This window comes from Oryza sativa, chromosome 6, assembly GCF_034140825.1.
Source record: "Oryza sativa Japonica Group chromosome 6, ASM3414082v1".
NCBI lineage: Eukaryota > Viridiplantae > Streptophyta > Magnoliopsida > Poales > Poaceae > Oryza > Oryza sativa.
This window is the reverse complement of record NC_089040.1, coordinates 4393033-4414992: the sequence shown is the minus strand read 5'-3', so window position 1 is coordinate 4414992 and position 21960 is coordinate 4393033. Positions and strand designations below refer to the sequence as shown.

Sequence of the window (21960 nt, the reverse complement as noted above, 5' to 3'; positions counted from 1 at the left end):
GACTCTCGTCGTCTCCGCTCCTCTGAGTTCTGACACCCTCGACTCGCTCAACGCGCCGTGCATTGCAACTCCTCCTCGAATATGAGCCACTGATCCGTGGGACCCACGGTACATGGGCCCCACGCACCAACGTCCACGTGTGCAGCGGGGTAGGGTTCGGCCTAGGTGAGAAAAGTATCGAAGGAGAAAAGGTGCTTTTCGGCCTTGGGCGAAAAGCCGCGCAACCGCACTCGCGGGCCGTACGCGAAGGATTGGCCAATGACAAGGTGGGCCCCGCTGACGTCGGGCCCACAGGTCAGTGTCTCAGGACGGAATCTTCCGAGCTCGGATCGCACCGGGAAGTGGAGTTGATTTTTTGGCGCTAGCTTTTTTGGGCTTTTGGACTGTTCACTAACGTGACACGCACGTAGGGGAGGAAAGAAACGAAGCGCCACGTGGCCCAGATGCACTGACTGAGATGGGCCGGATTGATGCTAGGTTTGGGCCGAGAGATTTACTGTCTTACGGGGGCCCATCAAAGGCGGTTTCTGAGACGTAGTTCTTTGCTGGGCCTGGTCCACGGGTTGGCATTGGGAGGTTGGGCTAGGCGAGGACTTTGCTGTGGTGGCATTGTGTCATTGTGGTGACTTTGCTGTGGTGGCATTGTGTCATGGAATAAGTTCACTTTAGGTCCCTCTATTTGTCGCCCAGTCTGATTTTCTTCCCTAAACCGCAAAACCGGGTATGACCCATCCCCCAACTTACGAAAATCGGGCAAACGAGGTCCCTCGACGGTTTTGATAGTGGTTTTGGGTGACATGGCGCCTACGTGGCTAATTTGACTCGGTTTTCATCTGACGTGGCGCTTACGTGGCAAATCCGGAAAAATAATAAAACTCGTGGGCCCCACATGTCAGTTTCACAAACAAAATAATTAAAAAATGGTGGGACCCACGTGGGCCCCATATGCCATCCTCACTCTTCTCTCTTCTCTATCCTCTCTCTCCCCTCTTCTCTCTATCCCTTCCCTCTCTCCGGCCGATGGAGTAGGGCGAGCGGCGGCCGTCCCGGGGCAGCGCCTGCACGAGCTGCGACTCGAGGCGGCGCATGAGGCGGGAGTTGCGCCGCGTGACTGCTGCGTACGCGTCGCCGCCGCCGGCGTCGGCGTCGTTGCAGGACGCGCTCTTGGGAAGCATGCCGGCTTGTTGCAGGTGCGCCTCGACGCCGTACGACTGCTCAACTGCAGCGATGACCCTCCGAAGGTTGTCCAGCGCCTGCAGCAGGTCCCTCTGGAACACCGGGTCCGTCAACGGCGACCTCGCCGCGCCGGATGATTCGTACAATGACGACGACGATGCCTCGGACGGTTGGTATCCCGACGACCCCATCGACGACGACGATAGTTCTTGGGCAATAAGCTGCTTGTGCAATATGCTGCCGAGCTACATCACATAATAATTCTATTATATGACTGTAAGAATCACAGATTATCCAGAGAGGGTTCAAAATGAATTTGTATTTACTCTCTTATTTATGTATTTCAGGCTGAAATTGGGAGGCAGACAGCATCAGAACGTCAATGGGAGGTCTACAGATTCCTCCAGTTCTTGGGAGCTCAGAGGCGACGCCCGGCGGCGGTAGCTCGCGGCAGCAGACGTCGGCACGTCGTTGTCTAAACCATAGCTCGATCCATCATCCCTGAACACACCCATGTCGCCGCTCATCGGCCGCCTGGTTATCCGCGACATCGGCCGGAGTTCGCTGATGCGGCTGTGCATCGGCGAGCCACCTCTCTCTTCGCCCGATTGCTCGCCGCTTCTTGAACCAGTCCTAATGCTGCCCCGATCAAATGCTGTGTAGGGAGCCGAGCTGGTCCGCACCGGCGGCTACTCGCCGCCGCCGCCGCTCGCCGCAGCAAGGGGAGGGAGTAGAGAGAGGGCGCACCGCAGTGTGCGCCTTGCCGACCCGCCTTCGCCGCTCGCCGCAGCAAGGGGAGGGAGGAGAGAGAGGGCGCGCCGCCGTCGCGCCTTGCCGGCCGGCCGCCGCCGCTCGCTGCAGTAGGGGAGGGAGGAGAGAGAGAGGGGGGACAGGGATTTAGGAAGAGAGAGTAGAGAGAGATTGAGAGGATAGAGAGAAGAGGGAGGAGTGAGGATGACATTGGGGCCCACGTGGGTCCCACCATTTTTATTATTTTGTGTATGAAACTGACATGTGGGTCCCACATGTTTTATTATTTTTCCGGATCGAATTGCCACTTAAGCGCCACGTCATTGCCACGTCAGATGAAGACCGAGTCAAATTAGCCACGTAGACGCCACGTCAGCCAAAACCGTTATCAAAACAGCCGAGAGACCTCGTTTACTCGGTTTTCGTAAGTTGGGGGATGGGTTATACCTGGTTTTGCAGTTTAGGGACGAAAATCAGACTGGGTGACAAATAGAGGGACCTAAAGTGAACTTATTCCTTGTGTCATTGTGGGTTATGTTCACTTTGGGAAAAAAAATTAGATAATAGAAACAATTTTGCTATATATTTGTCGATAAATTTTCTTCTAAATTTTGACAGATATAATTACAGTACAATCATTTAATTATACTGTAACTTGGATGTAATTACACTGTAACTTGTATGTAACTATAATATTATTTGCATGTAACTTTTACATGATTTTGAACAGTTAGATTTGTTTCAAAATTTGTACAAGCGAAGAAAAAAAAATTGTTTCAAAATTTATACAAGTGAAGAAAGAAAAAAGCCATTGTGCGCATATATGTGAGAGGATTCGTTCCCATGACCTCCGTTTTCACTGAAATAGTATGTTACAAAGAAAATTTTGAAAGTTACATATATGTTACAGTGTAATTAAATCACGATTATACTATAATTACATCTATAAAATTTTTAGGATAAAATTTGTGGACAAATGTATAGGTGATCTGTGAGACTATGTAAAACTAATATTAGAAAAAATCTCGGTTCAATGAAAAGATACATTTAATATATACCGTGTTTCTTTTCATTCGTGATATAGAAACGATCAAGCTGGTTTGATTCTTTTTTCACCACCGAAACGTCTACGGTGACTTCGTAAACCTTTAGATAAGTTCACTCGGTCTTTGGAGGTGCTCATTTTGGGGCGCGGGGGGGAGGGGGGGTGTACAGTGTACAGATTTATATTTTTAGGGGTAAGTGTCCGCGCGTTTATATGAGTGCCTATGTTTCACCAAGGAAAATACTCCATGTGACTTTATTAATCTTAAAATATCCTAGTCTAGAGATAGTATATACGTGCATATCAATTTATGAAAGGTGAGTGTACACGTATTATATAAGCGTATGCATATGTACATCCACGCTACAGGCATGTACATGTAAATGCTTCTTAATTCTCTATTCAACACGTACTTTAGGGATGGGTAAAACAGATAAATTCGTAACATGACGTAGAAATATAGAATTAACGATTGTTTAGGTGAGACCATCAAATGTTCAAAACAATCCTCTTGGAGACGACGAGGCTAGTTAGCTTTTGTGTGGCTATGAATTTATCGATCACGTTTGGAAATTTGCAAGGATAACTCGTAGAGTTGGCTGCGTTCGTAGCCTTTTCCCGGAGCCGACAAGGCAAAGCTCCGGTTGGATACACCCTACACCAAAGCCTCAAAGGCTATATGGAATGTTTATGCTACCTACAACTCTATAAGTAGTGGTAATATATTGTAAATCGTCCATTTTACGAGTATGTTTCAATATATTATATATATATATTATTTCCTTTATATATATATAGGTAAATTAACTAGTGCTACATGGAGTATGGGCTCCAAAATTTAAATTGAGTATATATCCAATTTAAATGAGTATAAATTTTTTTTAAATGTTTAGATATGAACATTAACTTCTTTACTAACAAGTTCAAACAAGTTTGAACTGAGATTGAACTTTTTTTTTCGTTAGATTTTGGTTCTAGGTATATAACATCCAAACATATAATTCGTTAGGTATGTAATAATGAATTGTGAAATAAAGTTGAGTTTGAGTTGTTTTGTTATTAAGTATTTGTATGAATCGAATTCATATACCTAGGTATATACTCACAATTTGAAAATTTTAAAAAATTTGAGAAAATTTGTGTGTTTTATACCTTGGAGCCCGGGTACCATGGAGTCCCATATGTGTATCATATAAATAAATATATATATATATATATATATATATATATATATATATATATATATATATATATATATATATATATATATATATATTAATAATCAAAATTTACACAGAATATAAGTATTTCTGGACACTGATTTCAATGCATCGAATCTAAGAATTTTTTAGCCAATTAAGTGATTATGAGGGAATCTAAGCGATTAAAAATTCAAAAATTGATCGTTGGAGTGAATGCAGGGATATCTTTTTAACTCTTATTCTTCGCTAAACAACAAAAATACGAATATTTTCGAGTGGAGAGGGTGGAACTTTTAATATCCACTCCTTGTTCCACGAAAATTACCTTATTGGCTTATTCGTATGTGTAGCGTGTGCGACTGTGCGCTCTTTTTATAAATAAAGAGAAAAATATCACGAAATAAAACGATCTCAACACCATCAAACAATGTCATCACCATGTCGCTACACATGCATGTAAAGGTTTAGTTTTTTTTGCTGGAGGAGGCAAGACAGTAAGAACATGCATCCTCCAATCCATTATTTTCTTTCTGATGCAGTCATTCTAAAAAGACGAACAAGTTCCAAGATTTCAAGTGCATTCAAATCACCAAACTTTCCGATCGATCTCCACCATCATCTTCTAGTCATATTTTTCATCGATCCCACAATGATATATCACCACGTGCATCGTTTCCCACAATGCATATGAATGATTTTGGAGCAGCGGAAATCGTGCAGAAGGAATACACGGCTCCGTCAGCGGTTTCAGCTGTTAGTGAGTTCTGGCATGTGCTGTGTAACTGTTCAGCCAGTCCGTGGTTGGTTTTTCTTTTCTTATAACCCGTCTAGTTTTTTACTTCTGCTTATTAAAAATATAATTGGCAGCTCTCCTGCCGGTTTAGTTTAAAAAAAGAATGTGTGGCTTTGCATAAAAATCGCAGAAATTCAAACGGATTTGCTATAAATGTGTCGCCAGATTTTCTAAGAAAAAACAGTCGAATTGTTGCCCGTACGATATTCATCGAGATTCGCGCCAGTGCAAAGGAAAAAAATTCAGGCGCAGTGGTGGGGAGTCGAACTCTGGTCTCTTCGGTCTTAGACAGAGTGACTAACCAACTCAGCATAATAGGATTAATGATTTCAATGCCAAAATTAAGTTAAAATTCATTCACGAGGTACTTACAGTACTTACTCCATACTTACATATCACTTACATACCACTTACACCACACTTACATATCACTTACATACCACTTACACCACACTTACAACGTAATTACATACCACATACACTACAGTTACAATGTAATTATATACCACTTACACTATAATTACATACCACTTACATTACTAGTTATAGAATAATTACATTGTAATTTTTATGTGTTTTTAATCATATGGTTTAAAAAATAAAATACGTACTAGTCCCTAATTAATCATAAAAGGGTGTACGTAGTTGGAGGTCCACTGAGTCGTTAGGTATGGATTAGCAGTAGAGAAAAATCCGACTGCGTTTGGGTTCGTTTTATGGCGAATGATTTGTAGATAGTCCCAATTCAAATAGAAACAGAAAGACATATTTTCCGATACCTTTCTTTACGAAAGGTGCCAAACGAACATCTCTGAACCTTCTTTTGTTTTTCCTTTGAATGGCATCTCTGAACCTTTTGTGTTAGCTTAAACAAATCATCATCATCATCATCTTGATCAAATGTTTGGCAGAGAACAAAGTACATATCACACGCCAATAAGGTCGAATCCACAAAGGGATTTTTGGATATTGTTGACATGGAAAGACGAGTTAGGAGCACAATCACACACAACATTCAGAGGAGTACGAAAACTTTTTCCAAAGGGAAAAAACATCCACAAGAAACCAAAAGAAAAGAGAGAAAGTAGAATGCAATTGACCAACAAAACTACAACAGCACACCAAGAGAAAAAAAAAAGGAAGAAGAAAGTAGCACACACAGATGGTTTCAGCAAAAGAGTTTTGGTGAAATCCTAGAGGTTGGCGCTGCTGCAGCGTCAGCAGCAGGAGGAGGTGCTGCTTTGGAGAAGCCAACTTGGCTGGGTAGGCCAAGGTAGAGCATTCTTTTTGTCTCTTGTTAGAGTGGCATCCCCTGCACTTATGCACCCCAAAGGGGGAGAAGAAAAGGCAGGCCTAGCAGTGGCTGAAAAATTGGGTAAATGCATAGCTATCTATATTTTTAAACTCTTTATTTGAAATTTTGGAAATGAACCAAATTCTAATTGGTTGGCTTCGTTCGGAACGGTTTTTTTGTTGGTGGGCTTATACCGGCATGCGAAATAAGATGGGTCATTAGCATGTGATTCATTCAGAAACTATTATAAATGTGGATATTTTTGTTTTATTTGAATTTTTATGGAACTTCTATATAAAAAGTTTTTGTACAAATACACCGTTTAGTAGTTTGGGTCTTCAGGAAACGTACTCACGGACAATGATGGAGTAGCCTAGCCGAGAATCCAATCAAAATGCAGCCTTTGTTGATAAATCTTTAGTTAATTCAATGTTTTAGAGCTCCTCTGTTGTCAAACAAAATCACTGCATAACTCAAACCATATATCTTAGTATGTCTTTTATTTTTGCCAATTACATTTTTCTCTAATTTATACTGCTTCCTTAGTGTAGTTTTGGTCACATACTGACTTTGGTTTTGAACCCAACTATAAAAATGTGAGAAGGATAAGGACAATGTTCAGCTTGTATGCAGGAATTCCGCTGACAATAGTCATACAAAAATTTATCATCATGGATGGAGATTTAATTAGCGATAGGATTTCGTGAATAATGTTTTTTCATCCTGTGTTAGTTGGTTCTTGTCTTCACATTGAATGTGGGATGTAGTTGTTGGTGCTGCAAACTTTATAGTAATAATTACTTATTTCTTTTGTTAAAATAAAGATCAGGTTTTTCCATCATCTAGAGAGAGAACCCTAGTGAACATTTTGTAATGTTGTTGTCTCATCACAATACAATCATATATCGCTCTTTATATGTTACTACTACTAAGGGTTGCTTGCTTGATAGACACAATTTATCTAAGTTTACCATAGCTTAAGTTAGATAAATTGATCAAGATAGACACACGTTTGATTTGTAGCCACATTTATGATAAATTTCCTTTTTTCGTCCCATATGCAATTGAAAAGAGAGAGAGAGAGAGAAGGCAAACTTGCCTAAAACTAACTAAAGTATGGATTCAGTTTTGTTAGCCAAGCCCTTTGGCAGGTCAGTCAAAACAAATTATGACAAGCTTAGACAAATTAAGGTCTTGTTTAGTTTCCAAACAAAAAATTTTCACCATGTCACATCGAATGTTTGGACACATGCAAGGAGTATTATATATGGAAAATTAATAATTTCACGGATTGCGTGTAAATTGCGAGATGAATATTTTAAGCATAATTGCGCCATGATTTGATAATGTGGTGCTACAGAAAACATTTGCTAATGACAGATTAATTAGGCTTCATAAATTTGTCTCGCAGTTTTCAGGCGGAATATGTAGTTTGTTTTGTTATTAGTCTACATTTAATACTTTAAATGTGTGTCCGTATATCCAATGTGACACGCCAAAAAATTTCGTTCGCGAACTAAACAGGCCCTAAGGTGGTCAGCCAAATAGCCCTGCAACTTTCACAGCCATCGCAAATGTACCCCTTGGGTATGATTTGGGCGAATTTTGGAGCCTGAAGTGTGGCCTGTTTGGTACAGCTCCAACTCCTCAATTTAGCTCTAGGAGTTGAGTCTGGAGTGGAGTTGTGGAGCTGTCTAAACCCAGCTCCATAACTCTAGTTTATTTTGTGAGAGAGCTCCACACAGCTCCACTCCCAGTTTTGGTGGAGCTGAAACTGTTTGGCTGAGCTTCAGCTCTACGAGGGGTGGAGCTGGAACTGGAGCTATGCCAAACAGGCCCATACTATGCCTTTTGTTTGGTCAATCGGTCTCACGCGATGCATCGTCACACTCACAAATGGACTTAGCTTGCAGTATGGTCAGCCATTGTCTATCAGTCAACATGTAAAGCTGTAGCTTCCCATTCTCTGAAAGACTGAAACTGAAAGCGCTTGCTTTGCTTGAGATGGATGCACTTTCATGCTGTAATAATACATTGATAGTAAAACCATAGACCGCGCAGATACCACCTGCTTTCAGCCAGCCATCAACTGATCAACTACCTAGCCCCATTCAGATCAAATTGGAAACCGGAATTGAGCTGTTTCCTGCGAAATTCATGTACATCTTCCCTTACAAAGGGTTATTTTGGAACAAAGGATTTTCATATGAAATTTGTAGGATTAAAATCTTATGGAGCTATTTGATTTGAAGGATTTGGCTAAAAATCTCACAGAAGTCCTTAATTTCCTCCCTTTTTTTTTGAAGGATTTCAAACATAAGCTCGAATCTTATGGTATTTTTACCTTTCCTCTCAACTCTATATTAATAATATTTTCCATATGAGGTATGCAAACAAACTGTTTCACAAAAATTCTCGTGTGTTTCAATTCCTTAGGATTGTATATATTAGGAGCGATATTCTGGTGCTCTCTAATGATAGTATTATACTATTGATAAAATAATCTGAATCGTTTGTTATTAAGGATAAATTAGTATTTTACCAATACAGTGATTAGGGGTAACTTTGTCATTTATGTTTGTTTTCCTAGCTAGATCGATTTGTGATCATCCATTACATTGGCATCACTCATATTCCATAAAAAAAGCTAAAAAGAAGAAAAAAAAGGTCTAGCCACAGCTAAATGACGATTATACCTCTCCATATATATTTTTTATAATAATATCTCTACGTTTCTATTATCGTTAGATGAGGTGGTAGTGTAATTAGTTCTGAACCCTTCAACCAAACATATCAATGGTTAAGATTGCTTTCTACTAGTCTTGACTAGTAGATAGAGCATCGTAATGGGGCTCATATATGTTTTGACTTTTTCTTTCTACGTTTTTTTCCTTATTTTTTGGATTTCCAGTTCCTGTGTTTTAAAGTAGCTATAAGAGCCAGTGAAATTTCACCCGTTGATACCGCATCTCACTGTGTGTAATAAACCAGCAAACGTACTCCCTCCTCCAAAAAAAAAAAAGACAAACCCTAGTTTCCGTGTCCAATGTTTGACCGTCCGTCTTATTTGAAAAAATTATGAAAAAAATTAAAAAGACAAGTCATGTATAAAATATTAATCATGTTTTATCATCTAACAATAATGAAAATACGAATTATAAAAAAATTTCATATAAGACGGACAGTCAAAGTTGGACACGGAAATCCATGGTTTGCTTTTTTTTTTTTACCGACGGAGTACAGTTACAGCTATGCACACAGTACACCAGAAAAAAAAAATCTCTTTCTCCGCGGCAACACACGCACAAACCACGGCGGCCCTTGTGATCTCTCGCATGCACCGTGCAGTTCTTCACGCGAAGCTTGTAGGCGCAGCGATGCGTTTTTGCCTGCGATGCTGCCGTGCCTAATGCCTAGTCCCCCACCCAGCAAAAACTGCAAAAGCTACCGTCACTCGCAACTTTTTCCAGGGTACTCCCCTCCCTCCTCCCTAGGGTACACTTGCTGGGCTGGTGGCAAGCTACTCCCTCCGTCCAAAAATATAACAACCTAGAACTGAATGAAACATTTCCCAATGCTACGAATTTGGACTGTCTAAGTTCATAGTACTAGGAAATATCCCATCTAGTCCTACGTTCTTATATTTTAGAACGGAAGGAGTAGTTTTTTTTCTTTAACGCATCGTAAAAAATTACAAGATTACAATCTTAAAAAAATGATCGTAACTAGAGGAAAATAGGAAAGTGTTAAAAAAATTATCAAGTTTTTTTAGGAAAAAGACTTTCAAATGTAACTGTAGTATAGTTGTATTGTTACACCGTGAAATGGTTGCTCATTGCACAACACCTGAGAGAGAAGACATCAGCACCAAACCGACATTAGCTAAACGTGACTGATCGTCACTAAGCCAAAAGGGGATCGCACGCCAAGATTAGATTCGTACTCCCTTTGTGCCAAAACAATTTAACCTCATACGGGACGTGGCACACATTCTATCCATATTTATCGTAATAGAATATATATCATATTTCGTATAAGGTTAGTTTATTTTTGAGACCAGGGAAGTACGTGCACGGCGCGATCGTACCGTGCGAGGGGGAGAGGATTCAGAAAAAGGGAGGCGGAATAGTTTGGGTTTGCAGGTGGTGTCGCGAGAGCTGAGCCGGCGATGACGCGCGCGGCCTGAAAAGAGAGCTGCGCTGCGCTGCGCCGTGTAGGCAGGGAGCCCAGGAGGGGAGGTAGGCAGGCATGTTGCTTTGCATGTGAGATGTGAGCAAATGTAAAAATGCAGACAGGAGTTGGTGGTTATTACCTGCGAGGTAAGGTTGTTCAGCCGGCCAGGTAGCGGATGGTTTCAGAGCATACTGATGATGGTCTGTTGCACGTTGATTGGTTCTCCATCCATTCAATAAACATGTATGAAATGGAACACATTCTAATACTCCCCCCGTCCCATAATACAAGAGATTTTAAGTTTTTTTTTTATTGTTTGACCACTCGTCTTATTTAAAAAAAATTTGTGCAAATATAAAAAACGAAAAGTTATGCTTAAAGTACTTTGGATAATAAAGTAAGTCAAAAAAAATAATTCTAAAATTTTTGAATAAGACGAGTTGTCAAACATTGCAAGCAAAAACTCAAAATCTCTTATATTATGGGACGGAGGGAGTACTAGAATTATCTGGGTGGAAGAAATTTAAACAAGAAATTATGTCCAGTTTATAATACTATAATGTGTCTCATTCCATACCAGGTTTTTATATTTTATTGTTTTTTAAGGGAAATCGGTATTTCATTGTCTATTGTGCTTATGTGTGTGTGTTTTTTTTACATATAAGACACACATGCAGACACTTGTGAATGGGCAGATATACCAAAAGGAACCGGGTCAGTGCCTCAGCGGCAACTCCCTGACTGACATTATGTACTTCATCCATTCTAAAATATAAAGAGTTTTAGGATAATAGGACGAGAGTAGTATTTATTGTCATTAGAATTTAAATCCTGGTAAACATAGACATACATACACCACATCTCGCCCCTCCCCCGTTCCCCTCTAGCAGGTGTTCATCCTTGAAAGTAAATGAATCAAATGATTTTATTTTTTACGAAATAAATTACAAATGATTAATCAATTGATAATATGTATACATATATATACCTAACTAGCGCTCCAACATCAATCTTCCTAGTATTTAACTGAAGATGAGTAGCCAATTTGGGTCTCTGAAATATCTCTAGAGGCTCAACTAGCACTTAGCTTCATTAATATTTAAAAGTGTAGTATCTTGCAATCCCTCCTCAAGGACTACAAAATCTCAAGAAATATATTTTAAAAACCACAAATGGTTGACATACCGTACATGGTAGGCCATATCCTAAGTAACTAGATTCAGCACTGAAATCCATCACATGCCACATTTGCCACACTTTGCACAACAACAAAGTGTGAGGAGACCAAAAAGCTTACATCCATCTCCCCGTGGTCCAAATGCTACTACGATTTATAATCCCATGTTTGACTGTTTAATTAGAAGGAGGGTGAGGACCATGTCTCCATATCCTTTGGTCCCCTTGAGACACTCATACATTTTTGCAACGGCCACCCATGCATCTACATATCCATCATCATCATCATAGATAGTCGCCCTAATCATGAACAATTGAAAAAAAATGTGTGTGATCCATGCATGATCATGAGCTAGCTAGCTAGATAGATTGTTGGCACATGTGGTCCAAATGTCCAATGCAAACCAAAGGGACTGATTAGTCTAGGGGTTACTACTTTTCAATGGAACAATAATCTAGGGTTAGCTTGTTAATTAATTCCTCTATATCAGTTAGCCACTAGTTGTTAAAGGCTATGAACACATGGGATGGGTGGCGCAGGAAGATGGGGAGTGATTTTGTTGGCGACGATAATTACCTCAGTATCATAATTATGATTTTTTCCCATAAAAGAAAACTATTCCCTCCATTTACCTGTTGATTTGTGCTACTCTATCCCTAAAATTTTTCAGTTTAGCTATAATCTAGATAGGTCGATTTATACTCTTATAGTTTGAGTTACTGTTTTTTTTATATAACAGTAATGAACAAAATTTCGATTGATAATATCAAAGGCCCTATTCAGTAACTCCCCTTCAAGCACCAAACATTGGACTTGTGCAACAGCTGTAGCTAGTGAAGCCGATCAGGGCCAAAATATAACGAAATGTAAACAATATGAAAAAATTATGATAAGGGGGATTCCAGGATTAAAAAAAATAAAACTGCTTTGTTATGTTTTTAGTAGATAGTTATGGTTTTCCCTATTTTTCTAGGGTTTTTTTAATTAGCTGGTTTTCTAGAGAAGCGTAGGACAGAGAGGAGGAGGACGACTCCTCTTTTAACGTAGGGTGTGTTTAGTTCCTGAAAAAAATTAGAAGTTTAAAAAAAGTTGAGAGTTTGAAAAAAAAATTAAAAGTTTATATGTGTAGGAAAGTTTTTGATGTGATATGATATAATGGAAAGTTGGGAATAGGGGAAAAATTAAACACGGCCGTAGTAGAGATATTACAAACTGTATTACATCCGAGTATGTCACATACCACATATAGGTAAGGGGATCAGACTCAGAATTAATTTTTTTTTTGGCTTGGCCTAACATTTCGCTGGCAATATATATGCATCGAGAAGGAAGGAAGAGAAGGAGCCACGCATGCGTGCTTAGATTCCAAATTAATCATGGCGATTGGAATGGACGAGATGTATAAAGAATCTTGTGTAGGAGTACTTACTTTCTGCAAAGGAGAAGTGTGCAGTGTGCTGTGCCTGTGCGTACGTAGTACTCCTACTAGTACATGCTGGTGTGTACTCCCTCCGTCCCAAAATAAGTGTAGTTTTACACTATTCACGTTTAATGTTTGACCGTTCGTCTTATTTGAAAATTTTTTATGATTAGTATTTTTATTGATATTAGATGATAAAATATGAATAGTACTTTATATGTGACTAAATATTTTTAAATTTTTCACAAATTTTTCAAATAAGACAGACGGTCAAATATTGGGTACGAATATCCACGGCTGTACTTTGGGACGAAGTTAGTACAAATGTATGGGGCCAACTGGCCTTCAGATCCTAGCTGCTTGTCCGTAGCAAAAGATCCCCAAGCAGCCATAGAGTAATCGCCGGTGCTTTTGTACGTACATGGAACAGCATGTTTGACGAGATTTGTTCCGGCTCCAAATCCCATGTTTTGTTATATTTTTTTGTACTCCCCGGTTTAATCATTAGCTGCACGCATCCCCAGGGGATTAGTTGTTGTTGTTGATAGGTGTGGGTACACTAATTTACTAGTACTAAGTTCAGATTAACTCAGCTGTAGGAAATTAATTAGGCAACTAAACAAATGGCATGTGGCTGAGAAGAAGAAGAAGAGAGGGTTTCTACTATAGCCCTGAGCAGTACCATGGATTTATTCTATTTTCCAATATAAATTAATTTATTGTACGGTATTATATTTTGAACAGTATGATAAGTATCTTGTACCTTAATATTAGAGACCCGGTACATATGAATATGGGCATCATCTATCCATCAGCCGACGCAATGGCGCTAGTAGTAGAAAGAAATATTGTTGTCAGCAGGGATGTCTGGAGGGGCTCTAATCTTACAAACCGATAATCATAGGAATTAATTCTTAGGAATTCAAAAAATCCTTTGTTTTTCCTCTAAAATGAACAAGTACTAACTTTTTCACTAATTTATGACATCGCACTTTTTTTTTGGGTTTATCAGCCGAAGCTCGATCTATGGTACAAAAGCTGATTACAAATGCAAGCATGCACGTACGGTTTGGCCTTGTAGGCTGTATCCTCCATGATTAGTGGCTACTGTGAGATCCCAAAAGAGATTCGATGAGTCCCCCACTGTGGTGGTTGACACCATGCTTTTCTACTTCGTTTTCGTTAGTCTCTTCTGTTGGTGGATGCATGCTTACTAGTAACTCCGTTTCAAAATGTTTGATTAACATTAATTTTTTAGCATATGTTTGACCGTTCATCTTATTCAAACAAATTTGTGAAATATGTAAAACTATATATGTACATAAAAGTATATTTAACAATGAATCAAATGATATGAAAAGAATAAATAATTACTTAAATTTAATTTAAATAAGATGAATGGTCAAACATGTACTTAAAAAATCAATGGTGTCAAATATTTTGAAACGGAGTGAGTACTAGCCAACGTCAAGAAAGCCCTATTCCAATATGAAGTACTCCTACCTAGCTACTATAAAACCTTTATCTCCGAGTTGGTGTTTTGTGTGACATGGACTGTTATGTTAAGTAAAGAGAAAAACAAAAGGCATACTATCAACCTCAATTTTAACATCTGTTCAAAATAAGATGCACTTCTTGCTTGCAATTACAATTTACAACTGCAACATCTAAGATGAGATGTGTATCTCGGCTAGGGTTTTCCTTAATGGCGGTTACCGCAGTAACCATACTTACTGCCCGGTGTTATACCAAAACCGCTCTGGTACATCGACCAAGTTCAAAAAATTAAATAAAAAATTTAAAAATCAGTGCTTTTTTTTATTGGTTTTACTCCCATGTCCAATGGCAACGCAAACCCTGATCTCCATACTAGTAAATACTATGATCTTCATTCTAAAATAATACTACTTCTAACTACTTGTCTGATAATTATTCATCCAGATTTACAGATAAATATAGCTGTATATATTTTAGGGCCCCTTTGAATAAAAGGATTTACGTAGGAATTTAATAAGATTCAAATCCTATAGAAAATTTTCCTATTTGGCCCTTTGATTCAAAGGATTGAAGCTTTTGAAATCCTATGAAATTCCTATGGAATGTCACATTGCATGTGGATTTTGAAGGAAATATAGTAAGAGCTTTAACATCTTGGAAAATTTCCTTTGAGTCTATATCTCTCATCCGATTCCTGCGTTTTTCCTGCGCTCCAATCAAACGATCATTTCTGTGTTTTTCCTGTGTTTTGCAATCTTCTGGTTTACATTTCAATTCCTATCAGAATCATGTGTTTTTCCTATTCCTCCAATTTTTTTAACCCTGCGATTAAAAGCAGCCCTTAGAACGGATGTAGTAGAAAAAAATTTTGAGTACTCAGTAAAGAAAGCATCGAAGAGAGAGCTCAAAGGGGATGAGAGAGACACAAAAAGGGCACTCTAGTGTGGGGGAGGGAAAGACAGGGAAAAACAGGGAGGGTCCAGTCCGAAATGTTTTCGTGCTTGGGATGAGGAAGGCAGGAGAAAGCACCCCCCTGCTACGCTGCAGCCCCTGCATCGCAGCAATGCCTCGTGTTTGTGTTTTGTGTTTCTTCGCTTGCCTTGGCCCATGGCCTTTCCGGTCGGTGCCATCTCTCTCTCTCTCTCTCTCTCTCTGTGTGTGTCTTTCTTCACACCCAATTCCCGAGCCAAACACAAACGCAGCTACAGTTTTTGCACGGAGCTGTGAATTGGTGATGGTGATGGTGGTGGTGGCGGCAGCAGCCAGCCAGCCACAAAGCTGTAGTAGTATTTTGATCTTTCTCTGTTGTGTGTATTCAAGTCTTGAAGAGATGGAAAACCTACCACTGTTTCGTGTACAGTGTACTTACTAAGTACTGGTCCTGACCGGTGAGCTGAGATGAACTGATTAATTAAGTGATTAGTGATCCATTCCTGGTGATGACAGGTTGACAGTCCTTAATCCATTTGGTAGGAGTACAAATTTCCTGAAGAATGTTTGGGCTGGGCCATTTGCTAGTGAGGTGTGGCGGGTTGTTTGGTTGGTTGCCATACTTTACCACGCCACACTTTAGTCATGCCATAGTATTTTAGCATGTATCTGGTTCGCTACCGTAATTGTGTTATGCCACACTTTTTTAACTTTGGGACCCACATGTCATGCTCTTAGGGGTTGTTTGTTTGGCATACTTACATTACCAAAACTTGCCATACTTCATTTAGCTAACATGTCTAACATGTGGCCAACAAAATTAAAGCCACACTTTAGCCATAGGAGAGTAAATTTGCCACACTTTTATGTGCCAATGACATGGGACCCACATCATGGTGAAGGAATCTTGCCAAAAGTGTGCCACTAACCAAACGAATGCCTAACTAAGTCAAATCTGGCTAACTTGAGTTGTGACATGATGAGGCAAATTGTGATAGTGAACCAAACAGCCCCTTAAATTTAGAGCTAAGCATGCCACACTTGTGGCCAACTATTTCTAAGCCATATTTGTGCCACCATGCCACAACTAGCCTAAACTTAGTTATGGCAAGGTTAGGCAACTACCAAACATCCGGCTTTGCATGGATCAAGTCCTGTAGAGGCTGAGATTTAATCCATTATCTACAAAATTCTACCTGTGAGCTTTGATTTTTAGCAGTACTAAAATACTGATAAAGATACTAGTATAAACTTTTTTCTTCAGGCTAAGTAACAGAACTTAGCTTTCTATCTGCTTTCTAAAAGTGTTACTCCACTTAACACTGAGACCGATTACTTCAGGATAAGTAATATACTAGGGTCATCTTTGGATTCAAGGGATATTTTTTAGCCCTATCTCAAATAGCTCAAATAGCCCAAAAAGATTCAAAAGGGTGAGCTATTTAAGGGCTATTTGAAAATAACCCACGCAAAAAAATATCCCACCAAGAGGTGTTAATTGGGGCTATTTCCGGTGAGGCCCACTGAAAAAGTGTCTTTTCTCTCTCTATGGGAAGGTACATTAAATGTCAAATAGCTCTCAAAATAACCCTTGGATCCAAACAACTTAGGCTATTTTATTAGAGAGCTATTTTCTTGAACCAAAAAATAGCTTTTAAAATAGCTTTTGGTTAGTTCTCCAAACATGGCCTATGAGTACATTGACAAGGGCAACCATACTACTACTAGTATGACACAACCTTTTTTTTTAATCCCAGAGCTTTTTCACAAGACAAGATCTTTCAAATGGTTAGCCTCAAATATAGCATATCCATCCAATGCAAATTCAGAAAAACAGAGAGAAGAGGTTACATCAAACTGGGTTGCAGTAGTTGCCCTCCATTTATGAAAGAGAAGAGAACCTTTCCCCTGCGACAAGCTCAACTGAAAATTTGGAAAAAAGAAATGACCAGGCCACACAGCTACTGCTGCCTCCTACTCCTGCGTAGTAGCCGGAACGCAGTAAAGATGCCGAGTTAATACCACCTCCCCTCTCCTCACCAAACCAAACCATCTCTCTCTCTCTTCTTTCTCTCTGAGCCCGTGTGTGTTTCTTGGGGCTGAGCTGTTTGCTCTCCTGGTCTTCTTCTCTTCTCTTCTACTGCTTCCTGGATAAAAACAAGAGGCAGGAGGAGGCAAAGGAGACGTGAGATGTAAGCAAGGAGCACACACACACACACACACACACTGAGCTGAGCTGAGCTGCAGAGAGGTTGTCGTCAAGGAGAGGAAGAGAGAAAGAGAGAGAAGCAGAGCAGAGGAGAGCATTTGGTATTTGTTCTTCATCTCTGCTTCCGCCATGAAGTTCATGAAGCTTGGGTCCAAGCCGGACGCCTTCCAGACCGACGGCGGCGGCGACTCCAGGTAAAGCATTGCAAGCTATCCTTGCTTCTTTAGTTCTTTTACCAGTGTGATCAAATGGAGAGGTTCTCCTGGGGATTTGTTTCTTCTTCTTCCTCTCGCTCTGTTTCTTCTCTGTTCTGGTTACTCTGACGAAATGGCTTAGCCTGCTCTTGTGTTCTTGAGCTTGCTCCAGACGTGTTCTTGGTTTTTTGTTTCCTTGGCGTCTGCTCTTGCATTGCAGGTTCTTGTGTTGTACAAACAGGAAAGAAATAAAGATTCAAGTGTTGTTTATCTGATGATAGTAGAAGAGGTTTGCTTTTCAAGTGAAAAATATTTTCTTTGCTGTGTGCTTTGCTTTGCATTTTCATGATTAGTGTACCCACCAAAAATGAATTTTATTTTTCAAGTCATCGAAGCAGTTCTACTGTGATCTTGAGATGTGGGGCTAACTACTGCTCAAAGTGCTCGTGAGCTACGTGGGTTTCTCTGCACGGCATTTTGACCAAGGCGACCTCACTTTTGCTCTGAAAAAAGCTGGTGTTTCCCTTTTGGCTGTACAAACAAAACATGGCAGGCATAGTAGTAGTAGTAGTAGTAGTTGTTGTTGCGATAAGATCAAAATAATCTCTTTTTTTATAACTAACTTGCAATCCTTGGGCCTTGATAAAAATGTTTCTTGCTTTCTGCTCTCCTCTCCCTTTGCATAGAACCAACCAACCTGGCCACGCCCACTGGATCTTGCAGAGAGTGACATAATTAAAACAGCAAAATGCATTTGTTAATTTTTTAATTTTGGTTGAAGTATATGTGGCTATGTGCATGTCTGGACCTAAGCAAGAATATTCAGGCATGCAGCTTGCAGCCAAGAAAGATGTGTTCTTTAGAGCATTTGATTAGTGAAGTTAATCTGAACATCTTACTGCTGTACATTGCTAGGAGATGCTATTATTATGTGGTAGTCAGCCACTAAGCTCTGAACACATCATTCTTATGATGCAGATATGTGTTGTCTGAACTTCCATCAGACATTGTCATCCATGTGGAGGAGGCAAGGTTCTACCTGCACAAGGTAATAATCCCTTAAACCATTTTTTTCACTGTCACTGCTGCATGAGCAAAGCTAGATTATACTGTTGTGTCTTAAGGCAAGTCTTGAAATTGAGTTAGAACAATGCATGCGCCAATGTACAGCTATGAGCACATCAGAAGATGCTGCTACAGTGCCATATTTTGTCAAGAGCCACTTGTAATTTGGAACCATGTTGCATTCAGAATCTTTCCCAGCATTCTCCTTAGATCATTCCTCCATTTCCATAAGCTTTCTCAATGGTAGGTGACAGCAATGCTCGTGCAATGCGATGGAAGATATCATCAATTTGTTAAACAAGTTTGACAGATAGAATGCTACAGCAAACCAACAAAATGTTTGATGCTCAATCATGGCCATTTTCCTGTTAAAAAAACCCTCTGTTATGACACATGACACTCTGTAACTTTGACCACTTCACAATTCATTTTCAGTTCCCCTTACTATCCAAGAGTAGCCTTCTACAGAGGCTGATCATTGAGGCCAGCCAGAATGGCACTGATGAAGTTTACATCCATGACATCCCTGGTGGAGTGAAAATATTTGAGATCTGTGCAAAGTTCTGCTATGGCATGGTTGTGACCCTCAACGCGTACAATGTCGTCGCCGCAAGATGTGCAGCCGAGTTACTTGGGATGACTGAAGATGTTGACAAGAGCAACCTGGTGTTCAAGATCGAGGTGTTCCTCAACTCCGGCATCTTCAGAAGCTGGAAAGACTCGATCATAGCGCTGCAAACCACTGATGCATTGCTACCATGGTCAGAGCAGCTGAAGCTGGCTGCAAGATGCATTGACTCCATTGCTTCCAAGGCTACCTCCAACCCCTGCAATGTGGTGTGGTCATACACATACAACCGGAAATCGGCGTCGTCCGATGAGATTGTGGAAGCGAGGAAGAACTCGCAGCCGGTTCCGAAAGACTGGTGGGTTGAGGATCTGTGTGAGCTGGATGTAGACCTCTACAAGCGTGTCATGGTTGCTGTCAAGTCCAGAGGAAGGATCACTTCTGATGTTGTTGGGGAAGCTCTCAAGGCCTATGCTTCAAGGTGGCTTCCTGAATGCTTCGACACCGCGGCAATCGATGACGACGCCTACTCCATGGCGTACAACCATCTGCTCGAGACGATCGTCTGGCTGCTGCCGTCAGACAAGGGGTCATCGTGCTGCTCATGCCGGTTCTTCCTCAAGCTTCTGAAGGTCGCCGTCCTGATCGGCTCCGGTGAGATGCTGAAGGAGGAGCTCATGGACAGGGTGATCCTTCAGCTGCACAAGGCCTCTGTCTGTGACCTCCTGATCCCGGCAAGGCCACCGGCGTTGACCACCTACGACATACAGCTGGTGCTGACGCTCGTCGGCAGGTTCATGAGGCGAGCCGGAGTGACTGAAGATGGGATCTTCCTCAACAACCTTGATCAAGAGATGTTCGAGACCGACGTCGACGATGAATCTTTGCTCGCACTGTCCAAGATTGTTGATGGATACTTGGCTGAGGTCGCCTCTGATCCAAACCTGTCGGTCTCGAGCTTCGTTGCAGTGGCGACCTCCATGCCTGATGCAGCAAGAGCAACCCATGATGGACTGTACACCGCCATTGATGTCTTTCTCAAGGTATATTTGCTTGACAAGAATCATGATGCAAACAGTGATCATTTTCCATCTTTTTTTTTGTTCTTGAATTTGATTTATTTTGCATGTTGATGCATATTTTCATCCTCCAAGTTAACTATATGATTTCTAAACTATTATTTTTGACATGAACATGTTGCAATCTGTTGTCACTTTGTCAGTTGCATCCGAATTTGCCGAAGGCGGAGAAGAGGAAGATCTCGAGCTTGATGGACGTGAAGAAGCTGTCCAAGGAGGCATGCATCCACGCGGCGCAGAACGATCGCCTCCCGCTCCGCGTCGTCGTGCAGGTGCTCTTCTTCGAGCAGCTGCGCGCCGCGGCGGGGGGCAACAACCCGGCGGCGGCGGCGGCGGCGGCGAGCGGCGGCATTGCGCGGCTTCTGGTGGAGGAGGAGGACGATGACGACGACGATGTCGGCGGCGGAGGCGGTGGGGACTGGAGCAAGTCCCGCGCGCTGCCGACGCCGACGCCGTCGCTGCTCAAGAAGCAGCTCGGGAGCCTGAAGCTCGCCGCCGCCGGCGACGAGGGCGGCGGCGGCGACGACGGGCGGCAGCTGGCGAGGGTGAGCAGCGTGGCGAACCAGAGCAGCAGGCTGTCGCTGTCGTCGCGGTCGCGGCGGATGTTCGACAGGCTGTGGGCCGGCGGGAAGCCGCCCGGCGGCGAGGTGGTCAGCAAGAGCTCCGACACGTCGGGGAGCTCGCAGAGCCCGAGGTCGTCGGCGAAGCCGCCGGCGTCCAAGTCGTCGAGCTCGTCGTCGAGGAATCGGCGCTACTCCGTCTCGTAGTCTAGCTAGCGCGCTGGCATTGCATTGCATGTGTACAGGGGAAAGGAGAGAGAGAGCTTGGTCCATCAGCAATGGCGATGAGCTAGAGTAGTAGTGATAATCGTCTCGCATCTCTGAAGAATCTGTTCAGAATTTCAGACTCGCTCGAGCAAAAACAGGATGCAGCTAGAAATTCTGTCATCTGAGACAAAAGAGTAATCCCCTGGTTTTTGTTCCAACTACGCTTAGCTTGGTGATAATCTGTGCAAATTAATCCTTTTGACCGTTCTGTTTGGTGGCAAAGAATCGAACCATTTCAGCGAAGTTTCACGCTAATTTGTAACCCCCCCTTTTTTTCCTTGTTTGAAATTCGAATGTACTTTCAGGAGAGTTTCACGCTAATCAGAGCAACGATTCCATGATGATTATTAAGGGATGAAATGTATTTTAACAGCAAGAGAATGGAGGGTTTACTAGTTACTACCACCGATGCTCAGTGCAGACCCGGATACTGGCTGATTTGCTGCCGCCGCCGCCGGCGACGACATCTTGCCGTCGGCCGCCGTCCGAGCGCCGGCACAATACGGAGAGCCGTATCTCTTGCCGTTCGACGATCACGGCGGCGGCGGCGAGGGTAGGTTT

General features: G+C 41.6%; 1 protein-coding gene across 1 annotated transcript; it reads left to right on the top strand.

Annotated features, from left to right (window-relative positions):
• The first annotated feature begins 17642 nt into the window (after nucleotides 1-17642).
• LOC4340329 (BTB/POZ domain-containing protein NPY1) lies at nucleotides 17643-21642 on the top strand. Its single transcript, XM_015788986.3, has 4 exons — nucleotides 17643-17860; nucleotides 18839-18908; nucleotides 19361-20536; nucleotides 20716-21642. The coding sequence occupies exons 1-4, from the start codon at nucleotides 17796-17798 to the stop codon at nucleotides 21337-21339; spliced, it is 1935 nt and encodes a 644-aa protein (XP_015644472.1). The 5' UTR covers nucleotides 17643-17795; the 3' UTR covers nucleotides 21340-21642.
• Nucleotides 21643-21960: the final 318 nt, after the last annotated feature.

Coding starts and splice junctions, on each gene's coding strand:
- LOC4340329 (XM_015788986.3), top strand. CDS start 17,796: ATGAAGTTCATGAAGCTTGGGTCCAAGCCGGACGCCTTCCAGACCGAC. Junction 18,909..19,360: donor CAAGGTTCTACCTGCACAAG/GTAATAATCCCT, acceptor ATTCATTTTCAG/TTCCCCTTACTATCCAAGAG. Junction 20,537..20,715: donor CCATTGATGTCTTTCTCAAG/GTATATTTGCTT, acceptor TCACTTTGTCAG/TTGCATCCGAATTTGCCGAA.